Consider the following 14202-nt stretch of genomic DNA (forward strand, 5'->3'; position numbering starts at 1 on the left):
TGATCCATCTGGAACTTTTCAAAGAGGGTCCTGAGGGTGATGACCTCAGGTGACAAATATGCTGACCTTATCTTGGATAGATGAGTCAATGGAGTCCAAAGTATGGGGGAGAAAAGCGGAAGTTCAAGCTAAATTAATGAATCAAAGGCATGTGTGACACATCCATTAATAAAAAAATAATGAAACTCTACTTATTAAAATGGAGATATCTGGTGTATTCTGAATTAACTGTGGTTAAGTGTTCAAGTCACATTGATTTAACTTTGTTAAATATGTACGTGCAAAGATGAAGACAACTGTAGCATAGTTTCAGCTGACCAGTATTTTTCAAGATACGGCAAATAACTACAAAAAATATTTGTAAAATTAAAATAAAAAGGGAGCTAAAGAGGAAATTCAAGTTATTTTACATTTTTTGTGACTTTTTTTTAAGATTGAGATGTTTGCAAATATCGTTTTTTTTACAAGGTTAAATTATTTTAAGGTCGTGTTGAGTCCCACAACAGCTGGTTCTCGGACACAAAATTATATATCCTTTTGCTAGCAGCTGTCACAGCAGTAGGTAAAAAATTCTGCCAGCTATGTGTTACAAAGAGGAAGACAAAAGGCTGAAATTTAGCCAGGTCTTCATTCCTTTTTTTTTTCCTTCCAGACCTGCAGTGTCAGACCTGGACGGGGGTCACGGTGAGAATCCTTCACGAGCGTCCTAACGAGCCACTGAGCGACTGGTGGGTTGAGTTGGGGGTCACCACATTCAAGAGCAGCTTTCCCAACTCATCTGGGCTTTTATCCCATTATCAGCCGTGAAGAGCTCTCAGAAAACCCCTCTTCTCGTACTACCTGCTCTTACTTTCCAATTGTCAGGACCAGCTCTATATTAATGTGTTTTTTTACAAGTTGTTTGTAAGTGTTTCGAGTAATTGTGTCAAAAATAAAACAAAAATAAATTCAGCATTTGTTTCATAGATGTTTGCTTTGTCTTAAGCCCAGTTACTTCTCTATGAAATGGTAAAAACAATTTTCTACTGTAAATGTACACAACATTTGTGTAATTTTTGTCCAACACACGGCAAGACCCTTGCTGCCATCGTTGAGAACGTTTAGTTTAATTTCTATTTCAGCATCAATGAACAAGTTATCATCTAACATGTAATCTTTACCTTTAGGCGACCTCTTACCTTTTTTAGTGTTGTATAGGATTTACAATTTAATCATACAATCATTTACTTCTAAATGTTGGCATATTATTCAGGAGATCTTTTCTAAAAGCTGGGTTCTCAAACGTATTCACGTAGTATATGTCATGGGCCAAATAAAATGTTATCTTTACCAAACTATCTACAAAGGGAAATAATCTTCCCATATTTTTTTCCCTCGTAATTGGTGCCATAAAAATCTTTGACACTTATCTTATCTTAAACAGCGGCATCTTCACAGACAAAATATCGTTGGGCCTTAAGTTATTAATTTGCAGGCATCGAGTTTGAAATGTTACCAAATTTGCAACAAAAAAAAAAATCCAAATCGTGTGAGAAACCGAAAAAGGAAAACTTGTGCCACAGTGAAGCAAATATTTAATCAGTGTTAAATTGACAGTTTTCTTTCTCAATCCGTTAATTGAGTATTTGTGGTTTGTTACACGCCTCTAGCTGTGTGAGTATTCATCCTTAAATGAGAGAAAAAGTTTTCTATAAACATTTATCAAATTGATGACGATGGCTGCACTTAGCATGCAGTGATTCAGCACTTCTTTACGGTTGAGCTCTCAAAAAGTTTACTATGCAAATTTTAAAAGGGGAACATTTGGCAGCATGTAGAACCGAGCCAACAGCTGCAGTCCTGTAAAATATGTAATGCAAGAGAGCGAAACTGCGTAAGTAAACAGACAGTGAACACACCGCAAACTGAATAAGTGAGTGACTGAGGACAAGCAAAGCTTGTTTATACGTTTAATTCAAGTAAAAAAAAAAAAGCTTGTTTGGTCAATTCCAAGATGAAGAAAGCTGGACTGTTAAGGTAAGGGTTTTTCTTTCTCCTCTACCATCTGATGATGTTGAAGCCGTTCAAACTTTTTGAAAAAGTGTTCCTACCTCCATCACAATGAATTCATAATATAAGGAGAATATGTGTCTCATTTTTTCACATCTCACAGCAGGTCAAAAGAAAAAAAAATCCCCCATTAAGCGATGGCCAGTGAGTGAATGAGTAATAAAGTGAGGAAATTGCTGGGGATGACGTTTCTGGGGAACCATTAGGAGCCAACAGCTCAATGGGTGGAGGAGACAGAGAGAAAGGAACTGTTGCTGCCCATACCTGTCTCATTAGCGGTGCTATCATGTGTGGACATCAAACAACCATCTGCTGATGCTGAAGTGCTGGAAAGTTGGGTTCAGTTAAATACCGAGTTGAACAGGATATACTTTTAAAATCAAAACGGAGCCTCTTCAGCTTCTCACAGGGGTTAGTTTAAATATATTTTTGTATAGAATCTATATTAAGACCCAGGGTTCATGGGACGAATAGAGAAGGTACTGAAGTCTGAAACTTTCAACTTATTTCTCAAATTCCTGACTCAATCTTCAAATGAGATTCTTCTCCTATATATGCATCTTGGTTTGCAGCACAGTCAAAAAAGCAATTGAACCATAAACATTACCTAAATAAAATCTAACGACTGAGGGTGAGTAGAAAATATATATTTTTTAAATTAAACAATCATTGATTCAGTTCCTGGTTTTATCTTTCTAGTAACTTCGGCTTCTCCAGGCAGGTCGTCCAGACAAAGTTGTGTTGTGTTTGTAGAACCATTTATCCTTCCAAATATTAACAAAAGCATTCTCAGCAAAAGCAACAGTGGCACTTGGGAACTAATGTTATTGTCATAATAATATCAATAAAGATCATTATGTCATCACAATATAATCAGGATTCCATAGGAAGATAATCAAATTACTACTGCAAACTGAAGCTAGCTAAACTAGTGGATCCTGAAAATGTCATCTCGTCTAGTTTTTAGCAGTGACGATAAAATGCTGATCATCACATGATAACATTTCTCGCATCTTTGTAAAATGAAAGGCCACGTCTACTTTTGAGCACCTGTATGGATGTAGCTGAATCTTTCTTAAACTAATGTTGGACAAAACACCAAGCAAAACTATGCGCTCACAAGGGCAAGCCTTCTTGTTATGCTGCCGAAAGTGAAAGATGTTTTCTTAGATATAAATTGACTTTTATGTGGTTTCTTTTGAAACCTCTTTGAAATATCTGATACCCAAAGAACATTTCGGATTCCGTGTTTGTTAAAACAAAACTTTGAATAACAATAAAACTCAAGCATCATTGGTTGGTAAATGACTCTACAGCGTGACAGTTCTAACAACTGATCTCCCACAGAGGCTGATGGATGACGAGAAAAGCGGGAGTCTGGCTAATCTTTCACAAATCCAGCACCTGCAGTCCTCGCAGCAGGTGCACACAGGGAGACAGTGAGATGAGTCACACCTTGACAGGGTTATTTTTCACTGACTTTAACAATTATTTAATTCCAGCAGGAAGCTGAAGGGGCTTGCTGGAACACTCAATTAGTCTCACAGCTGTTGTAAACATCTCCCGGTTAAGAAAAAAACTAGACATTAAAACACTTGAGGTGAGTGGTGAAGGAATTCAAGCTGACATAGTTACCCTTGTATCTGAGGGTCAACCATGTACAGGTTAGTGTAGCAGGAACTGAGACTACATCGACTGGTTATACATTTTAAAACAAACCTCCTTGCACGTTTCTCAAGGGTCTGGATGAAGAATGATTTAAAAGGTTTGTGACAGTTGTTGAATGATGGCAAAATATTTGAAAAAAGGCTCTCTTCTCTTCTCTTGAATTTTAACACTAAATAAGCGACAATCAAACAAGTGCTTTAATTTTACTTTTACTAATGAGATTTCCTATGATATCTTTATGAAGTCTTTCAGTTGATTCATGTGTTGGCAACGTATACATCAGTTTAGCTTCATATTAGTGAAGAAATGTCCACATGTTGCTAGCAGCTGTGAATGTATAAATAAGCCTGTTGTCATTCCTTAAAGATCTTTTTAAAACATGGGGCAACAAACAACTAAGTTCCGAAACAGACGACCACATCCAGCTTTTAAAAATAAAACAGCTCAAGAAAATATGATCATGACAGCAGAAAGATTTACCTAGAAAGAACCAAGTCCCTTTGTTTATATTTTTCCTTTAATGGAAGTGTGTGTACAAATCTGACAAACACATGTGAGTGTTAAGTTACAAACTCAAACTACAAATGATATATTTTCTGTAATTTGTCAGTTGAATCCATTTATTAACCAGTAAACTACATATTTCAGCTCAGCTACATCTCTCAGCTCCCTGAACAATATGAAATTTAAAAATATGGTCCCAGTCCTAGTCAACACACTAACACCATCAATAGTATCATCATCATAAAATATCCACAAATATTCTCTAATAACATCCACAACTTCCCCCTGTCCGGGGTACATGGTTATACTTGTTACAAAAAAAATATACTAAATGTATGTGAATTTCCTCAAACACATTCCCAAATAAATGTACTATACATTTTCTTTAATGTCTAAATTTGATCTACTCAAGGTCCAAAGACAATAACATGTCTACTGAAAGAGAATGAAAATTGAAGGCAAACACTTGAGGGTACCAGTGATGTGTGTCACACCCCTCACAGTCACCAGCAACTCAGTGCATATGTATTTGAAAGGTCTCAAAAGCGAACTAGAGGCTGTAAATGTTGTGAGAGCATGTTTGAGGCAGGAGTTATTCACTGAAATGTGCTGCCAACACAGAAAATGAAGGGCAGCGCAAAATCCCCCGGCACCCATATGTCAGCCTTTTATGGGTGAAGGACTTATCCCCTTTGGACTCCCATAGAGTGAATATTAGAGTACAGGCGGGTTCAAAGACTTCAGCTTGAACTGTGGGCTCACTCCTGAGTGTGTTGCTGTAACAAAGCTCTCCGATCATGCTGTTAAGAACGACGCAAAGCTCGTTTATGACCGTACACAAGCAGTACAGTGACATTACACGCCGCAGCGAAGTCACTTTGTTATGTCTCACGTGTCCACTCAACACTTTTGTTGTCGAAGCATGTCAGGACAGAGGGAGGTGAACGTCCGTGCTCCTTCCTTGCCTGACAATGCAGCTCATCTCAGAGCAGAACAGATGTGATTTGCATGGCTGCCGGACACAGGGGAGCATCATCGCACTGCCACGCTAGCGTTTTCTGCACTTTAACCCAGGTGGGTGATGGTGTGAGATCCAAGAAGGACATGGGCTGAGAACCCAGCTATTCACCGGTTTCTTACCATTCAGGGGAAAGACGGTGACGAAAAGTGCGGATGTTTTTCTTTAATGAATCGGGTCAGTCAATGTGTCCGAGAATGAGGACGTAAGGATGAACCGTGGCATGGATTCTGAATCACTTTTGAATCAGTCTCTCATTTTTCCAGTCAAACTATGACCCGACCTTCACCACCAGGTCTGAGCTGCGAGTAGTGACCCACTTCGCTGGACTCTTCCTGAGCAACAGAAGTGCTATCACATATCCAAGAGCTTAAAAAGTGGAGCGTCCATTTCATACTCATAGTAGAGATATTACGTTTGTTTATATTCTCTAGATTTTGCTATCTGGTCCTTGCCCACAAGATTAGAAACCTCAACTCATGCTGGTGAAAATTCACCAGAGGGTTTGCCTAAGAATGCCTTGGTACTCCAGCAGGGGGGCAAAGAAAGTAAATTCACTAGATTAGGTTCCTGTCTATGCATGTGATGATGCAAAAGACAGACGTGGGCCGACTTAAACAATCTTGCTGCTCATCACATGAACAAAATTAAATTGATTTTTTTTTTACTATAATGTGGCCTTCTCCACCTTTAATTAATCTAGTGTATCCTCCCCTTCACCTCATTTGTATTGGTCATCTTACTCTTCTTTTAATGATTACATTTTCAACATTATTTGTCGAACGGGTATTCTGTCTTTCTTCCCAACCATCTGCCTCCTAAAATTGTCTCCACAAGAGCTTTTCCACTGTTCTACTAACTTCTAACCGCATCCTTTGTAGTGACTCTCATAAGAATTTGGGCATCTTCAACTCTAACTCTAAAAACTCTGCCTCTTGCATTGTTGGTGTCCGAGCCTCAGACTCAATATTCTCCTATGAATCTTCCAGCTCAAACCTCTACTCTTGCACTACACTACGTATGTCATCAGCAAATATCATCGTCCATGGAGTCTCCTTTTAAACCTTGAGCAGATCGCTCACCACTTCATTTCTTAACACCGAGGTCTCATAAATCTTGCACTGGCTCACCTTCCAGGGATGCAAGCCCCCTTCTACAACCCTTACTTCTGTTTGGTCAGATTGTGCTTCTGGGATAAAGAGGGAAAGTGAATTGACTTAATGACTCTGTTTACCCAATGGTTTGTCAAAACTAAATAGATTAGCATCTGTGCACATATTGAATTGTTAGTAGTTAGATCAAGTACCTAATGAAGTAAACTAAGAAAAAGAAAGGAGGAAAGTGTAAAGGAATCCAATGCCGTGGTGCAGCATCTATAATTCATGTGATTGTTTCAGGCAGTGTGGCTGCTCGGGCATAATTTCAATATTTGCATGTCGAACATGAAACTATCCCACTTATCCCCATTGTTTCTAAGCAACAACACAAAGTTTTGTGAAGGCACGTGTCGCACACTTACTTGTTTTGCATCATATTCATTATGACCCAGTCTGAGGGGTAGACGTTTTTCCCGATGAGATCTTTAAACATGATAAATGTCTCCATTAGGAAATCCTGTAAGAAAGAGAAAGGAGGGCATGGGATCAGAACTGTTATTCTTCTACTAGATAAGAGCACGGAGCTATAAGATTAAGGTCAAGGCGACCAATGCAATTCCCTTACGGGTGACACAGATTGACAATTAATAAAAAACTCTTCAGGTTAGTGCCAAAAGGTGATTGGACTCCTTACTTTAAAGCTTTTAACAGTACATTACTATTACTTCACATTCAAAACAAGGAAGGTGAAAAATGCCTCCTTACACATACGCTGGTTAATCTTCTAATCCTGCACCAGTGATTATAAGCGTGTAGAAAAGATACTCCAAGTTAAAAAATTTTAACGTAATGTTTTATTAAAAATAAACAACAATTCTTCATACTTATTTGGTGATTATAGTCTTTGATATCAATATCTATCAATATAAAGAGCATCTAGGTGACCCTCTCACGGGTGCTACAGGAGTCCTACAACAGATCTCCAAAAGACCGTTGAGAGCTCCATGTCGGGACCATGCCTGATTTTGACTTTTTGGGCAAGAAGTCTGAAAACGGTTGTTAAAATGGCTAACTACTCCCTTATAAGGAAGAGAAATAGCTCAAATATTAGGCAAGTTACAGCCTTTTATAAGACACAAGTCCTTGTTGTCTGCCTTCTTTTATTTCATTCTTTGGAAGCTGTCAAGATCGCCCAAAACCGCCCTCTTAAGACAAATGCATGTCAAAGGGACAATGTAATATTTCAAACTGAATAACATTTAGTTTGCATTCCTCATTTAAAAAAAATATTTCTGCGGTTGTGTATCTTGCAAAAAATCCAAAGGCAACCCAGGTACTCCAGCTAGAAATGATATATAAATAAGTATTGTTAAGTAGGAGCCATCTTGCCTGCAGTTAATACAAAACTCTTTAGCGAGAATTCTGACCCGCTCTAATAGAAGAACTTTTATTTCCCCGGTACAAATAACCATTATTAACTTACTTAATAACTTAGTATTAATGATGTCACAGTGGCCAAGTGTAAAACTTATTTTTCTAACTTTTTTTCGGGGAAACTACAGGACCACGGGCTCACTCACCACCACATCGCTCCGTATCTTCCCAAAGGTGTTGATCAGATGAGCGTAGTTGTGGTCGTCCATCTGCCTGAGAGTGGCTGTCATGCTGGCCACGAAACTTCCCTGTAGATGAAAAGAGAACAGATCACAGGTTAAAATTGAAGCCTAGCAGGAGAAAGACCATGAGCTGGTGAATCTTTTGTGCACACAGACAAGCCTAGTTGATTGGATCTGAGTGAAGAAGTATGCTTGGCCCTCCCAGGTCTGAAAAGGTTGTGTGCCATCGCTCACTGGTTGATTTCATTAACCTACTGGCCTCCTCTCCTCAGCTTTTTGTCTCCGCTGATTAGGTTTCTTAAGTGCTGCACTCCGTTCATACCGTGCCATCAGGCCCAGTTAGCATGGGCTGCAGGGAGCGGAAAATTAAAGGCAAATGACGGGTGGGTAGATATTGGTGCTAGCAATAGATCCATGGATGTCTGGGGAAATGTATCAAACACACTGGAGACTAATCCAGCGCAAATTTTCTTCGGACCAGGAATATATTGAAGAATTGATACTCCACGTTTTCCAAGGTTTCACTCAAAATTGGGCCTGACCAGAGGTCATTGTGCAGTGAAAGCCATAGTAAGATATCACATCAACGCAAGTCACATAGGTTTAGATCTATAGAATAAGAAAGTGGTACATTTCCACACCTAAGTCAGTCCCATTCTCCATCACTTTGCTGAATTCCAAATATTAAATTATATACAGTATGTAATTGGGAAATATCCAAGTTAAAATTAACGACTCAACCAGTGAAGTAATAATCACAAATCAAAAGTTTCCAAAACCATCCTTTTATCATCACATTTGTCGCCCAAATATATTCTCACACTAGTCATTCATTCAGTCTCAGTTAATGATCATGTCTTGCGGTAGTTCTGCTGGCCTCTCCTAAAACCAGCTACTCTCTATGTCAACTGTACACAAAGGCCTGCACAAATACAAAGGCCTGAGCCAGGCTAGTTAAATAAGAAGAAAGGCCAGGAGGATTCCACATCATCCATCAAACACTGAGGTACAATGAATGTTTCTGTACTAGACGAACCCTTTTAAAGCCCAGTGACAAAGCGCAACATGTTTCTGTTCTTTAAGAATTCGCTTTAAGATTTTTTGAATTTAATGAAGCACAAAATCTTAAAGCAAAATGTGATGTTTGCCCAAACCTTTGTTATCAAATACGCTGCTTCATAACAAAAATACACTAACTAGAGCACGAACATCCACCTGCTTTCATTCAAATTCTCTTTTTTAGAAGTTTATTTAATGAAAGTTGAACTTAATGTTATCCGTCCCTTATCTTATCTCAAACACCAACATCTCTTTAAGTCACTTTACCTACATATATATGTATTGACTTCATTTAAGGGCCCCATAATATGACCAGACAGGCCCTTGGGCCATGAGTGACAGATTTTCTAACATTAACAAAGTTAAAAAAGGGAAATATTTTACAACATAAAAGTAACGAGAGATCATCACAAACATACAGTCCTATTGTGATGTAGCTGTTCAGTAAGCCTGGATCAGACAGTGTGTCTATGAGGGAGAACTTCATGAACACTGGTGATGATGCTGGGATGTAATTTATGATTGGCAAGAGAAATCAAAGATTGTTTGATGATTTTGCCTCTTCATAATTTCCCAGCTCCAGGGATGTAATGAGTGTAAGATGTCAGCTGCTCCAATTCCACTCACATGGGGAAGACGCCTTACTAATGAAACGTACGAGTGCTTCAAAGCAGAGTAAAGTCTTAAGAAGTCATCAGTGTCCATTTTTTATAACTCCCACCACCACTGGTTCAGCAGTTTCTAATGCTCCATATCTACTGTGTGAATCGAGAAAACACGTCTCACAGAGGGAACTTAACATGTTGTAATCCGTGTTGTGGAACTGAAAAAAATAATAATCCTCCTCAGCGCAAACGTGATTACGTTGTTTTGGACTTCACTTCCTGAATTGTGCAAATCTCAGGCTTGGGGACAAATGTAATTGCAGCTTAAGGCAATGGGATCAGCTGGCAAATCCTGATGGCAAATTAAATACAGGTAAGGGATGCGACTATAGCGCCACATTCCAAGCAGGTTTTAGACACAGACAGATTGTCTGCAACAAAGAGTATTCAAACCTGTCAGCGTGCAGCAATTAAGATCTAAATGTGCTCTGGGAACACATGCCACACCAGCTGTTTGGCCATTATGCTAGAAATAGAGATGTAGGGCATGACAGCACATAAAAGGTTCAGGTAGGGTTATCAGTGTTTCTGCTACACAACAACGACTGAATGTATTGATGGATGAATACATCCAGTTTAACGACTCTTCAAGGTGAGCTTCAGTTCAATTATACATGATTTATGAAGAATATTTTTGCACACTTTAGATACTAAATACATCACTCACATTTTGCCAATCGATCACAAGTGTAGCTGATAAGTTGACTATTTCTTAAATAACATCCATCATCCACCCTGTCACTTGACTGATATATAGGTCAGACAGTTAGATAGCGTCTGAATTTTTTCGGAAACTAAAGAGGTTTTCTGTCCAGAGAGTGATTCATCTTAATCACATTATTCTTTTTAAATGTAGCGTATTCTGATGTAATCGGTTCCACTTTTGTATTGTATTTATGCGTGTGTTATATTAGCACATTTACAACTTTATTGACACTACACAGGCCCTGAAAACCATGTATCCTATCGATTAGACCAGCTCTTTATTAGTTAGAAAATGAACCAATGGGTCACCTCCTGTGTCAATGGGTCGGCGCATTGAATCTGTGTGCTGAAAAAAATTATTGGATAAGCTGTCAAAAAAAGTGTGTTTCAAGATAACTCGATTAAACTGCTGAGGTCTGATTGCATTGATCAAAATGACTCAAGTCGGTGCAAGTCCACATAGTAAACTCAAGCAATGACAAACAAAGTATGTTGAGTTGTTCATATCGGCTCATGCAATTACGCAAGTTACATCAACCTAAATAACACTTTCTCAATATATATGTATAAATAAACTACATTTTCTTTTGAGTAGTAGGTGGATCATTTTGAACATGTATAAGTTGGAAAACGTATTAATCATTATTATGCAAACCTATTTTATTAGTTGAAGTATTGGTTGAAAATCAGAATAAGAATTCTTTATTATCGCCATTATTAGAGAAGAGGGTCCAATAATTAAGGAATTTGTTTTTGTCCACTGTGCAACATTAAGCATCAAACTAAATACAATAACATTACAATTACAATAACATGGATTATCAATGGAAAAATAGACTAATTATAGAACATTGCTAGCGAAACTCTCTCAGTGCAAAATAAAGACCGAGTTTTCCGGTAATTATAATAGTAATAGAAACGTATTTTAAACCAACCATTTATCTACTCCCGACTAATTTTTTAGGCAACCTCTCAATTACACGACTATAGATATTTATGACAGAGTCCAAAGGTTGGCAAGTTAATGAACCTCAGCCTAGTTTCTATCTTAAGGTCGAGGCCAAATGAGGTAGAATATGAGCGGAAATGAAGGAGTGGTGATCCGTCCTGCGCTCCTCTCTGGCTCATCTCTCTCTGATAATTCATCTCACTTTAGTGCTCGACAGCAGAAAAGCTATAATTGATGTCACTCTTGTGGAGAGCAGTTGCCGTAAACAGAATATTGTCTTAATGCCATAATTGTGATGGTGGGGAAACAACATATGTCCAGAGGAACTAAATAATTCACAGAAATCCCAAGAATGAAGGAGCATTTTTGTATCAGGTTAGGTTAGGTTAGGTAGAACTTTATTGATCTAGGTTAGCAGGGTTTGTGCTATACATCAATTATCATGAGCTTCCTGCACTTTAAATACACAATACGGCCCTAATATTACACTAACGAAAATGTGACTTTGACTGTCACAACTGACAAAATTTGGCCAAAAGTGAAAAAAGAGAAATCACTTACTTACCAACAATTGAGACACTACTCTGCCACTGCTTTAAGAGTACAAACCTATTCAAGGAGGATTACATGTCTAGCATTTGGATAAACTGAGCCAGAACAACCCCAGAACTAATCATTATAATAAACATTATATTGATTTATTTTCTAAAATGTACTAAGCCAATTAATTAGCAAGAAAATATGAAATGGTAAGTCATTAGAAAACATGATGCAGACAAACATAATTGCCCTTTCGAAATAAATTTAGGAAAAAAGAAAGTATGATTTAAAAAAATCTGCACATTTCCAACCCTTACATACACTTGCATCTCTTTAGATAAATGAAATATTGTTTCCCAAAGCACAACAACAGTGACAACTTGTACCTGGCCACTGCTGTAGGACTCAACAATGCAGCCACTTTGTCTGGACAGCAGCTCAACAAGGTGGTGGGCAGGATGGTGGACAGCAGAGAAAAGTGGAGGGCACAACTCAAGCAAGCTAAAAACATTTACTCTGTTCCAGTTGTGCAATAATTGCCACATTCTGGAATACATAAAGATAAATAGTTGCCGGAGGGAAACTGGGAAGTCTGCCATCACATTGTCCCATTTTGCCAATTCAAGCAGTCAGTAACAATGACACATATTCACACTTTTACAAAAGACATCTGTCCCTTCGCAGTACAAACACACACTTTCCTCTGTACATTTTGATGTATGGAGTAATGTGAATTCATTATTTTATATTTTTATTTAAACTTCGGTGAGGTGCATCGTTGTTTTTCCCCTTTAGCTTTGGACAAGAGAGATTCTAATGGAGTATCTTAGTAGTTTTTCACACAGCCAGACAATTGTTCACAGCTGCTGTTAAATGATGCCAGTACAGCTATATTTATCTCCAAAAAACATGCTCTAAAAATGTTTTTTTTTCTACATTACGAGAGTGCAAACCTCTCTAGATGTCTGGATAATAATTCAAAAATGATTTTACTCAAAATGAGGAAAGTTTCTCAGTTTTTTAGTTAAGTAAAAAAAAGTTTGAACAATTTCAAAAAAGTTAGAAGGTTTTTCAAAAAGGGTTGTTGTTATTTTTATTTGCAGGAACCTTGGAAATGTATCCCACAAGAATCTGCAAGACAATGGAAAAAAAAATAACAACAATATTTGATAATTTCTACAGTGATGTAAAAAAAATAGTAGCAGCCTTTTAATTTCTTGTTTATTTAAATGCCTGGTAAAGATAAAGATACAATTTTTGAAGACATATAATGATTAGAATGAAAATAGATTAAGGTTTAATTTAAGAACTGATATCTAGACAGTTCTTCAGGAAACAAGAGGAATCTTTACGAGATTCATTTTAGCATAGACAATGGGAACTCTCTACAGCAACGTACAATTTCTAAATCAATACACCACATTGAAAGACACAAGAGCAGAGCTCTCTCCAGCTCACTCTTCAACCCGGCACTGAGTATGCAATACATGCAGGACACAAGGACATCAAATAAGATTCCCCTCAGGGACCTGGCTCCAAGGTAATAAAATCAATAAAAGAGACAAATCACTGCAGTGACGCGTATATTGCCACCATTTTGCTTACACGAAACACTGGAGTGAAATGAAACCACTAAGATCAAGAGCGGGCAACACAAGTTCAGTGCAAAGTCTATTAATCCATTTACCAAGCCAAACATGGACGACATCATTGTTTTAGCACTTTCTTTGTTAAAACTCTAACATTACCAATAACAAGAGTTGAAAAAGTATGTATGTCATTTTGGAACAATATCAAGCCAATCTAACACTGCAAGAGCCTTGCAGACGCAGCCGGTTACAAAGCAGCTTCCTTTCTTAAGACTGTAGAAATATATGCCGGACATTGTTGGCACAGCAAACACCATTATCAGTGACATTGAATGGATTGTATTCGACAACAAAACGGTTTCTTTTTTAAAAATGATAAACTATGATGGTGAAAAACTTCAAAGGTTCATTATTACCTTCGATGAAGTGGTTATAAAATAGCTTGGATTCGTCTGTACGTGAATTTACAAAAAGATGTAAGTGGAATGCTGCTAATGGGACAGAGAACAGATGATCATTAGAATCTTTTGTTGTCCAACATGTCATGGTACTTCAATCCCATCTGTACTCCCATATTGGCGATTGTAACAATTATGTTGAAAATGGTTAGAACGTTTTTGAAAAAGAAAGAAAGAAACTAAAATAAATAAATAATGGGCAAATATTACTGGTGAAAATTAGTCTATTATGTCGAAAAGACTAGTCGGATGAAGAAGGGCTAGGATCACTTTCGATTTAGCATC

General features: G+C 37.8%; 1 protein-coding gene across 3 annotated transcripts in view; it reads right to left on the reverse strand.

The window, feature by feature from the left end:
- dock1 (dedicator of cytokinesis 1) overlaps positions 1–14202 on the reverse strand; it is a 137989-nt gene that overhangs the window by 39139 nt on the left and 84648 nt on the right. For all 3 annotated transcript variants that reach the window (XM_087784232.1, XM_087784231.1, XM_087784233.1), the window contains exons 28-29: positions 7917–8018; positions 6759–6853 (exon numbers count right to left, since the gene is read on the reverse strand). In XM_087784232.1, coding sequence (XP_087640358.1) covers positions 6759–6853; positions 7917–8018 — 197 coding nt within the window. The remainder of the gene's footprint in view (positions 1–6758; positions 6854–7916; positions 8019–14202) is intronic.

Source organism: Callionymus lyra, chromosome 2, assembly GCF_982586985.1.
Source record: "Callionymus lyra chromosome 2, fCalLyr1.hap1.1, whole genome shotgun sequence".
In the NCBI taxonomy this organism is placed as follows: domain Eukaryota; kingdom Metazoa; phylum Chordata; class Actinopteri; order Syngnathiformes; family Callionymidae; genus Callionymus; species Callionymus lyra.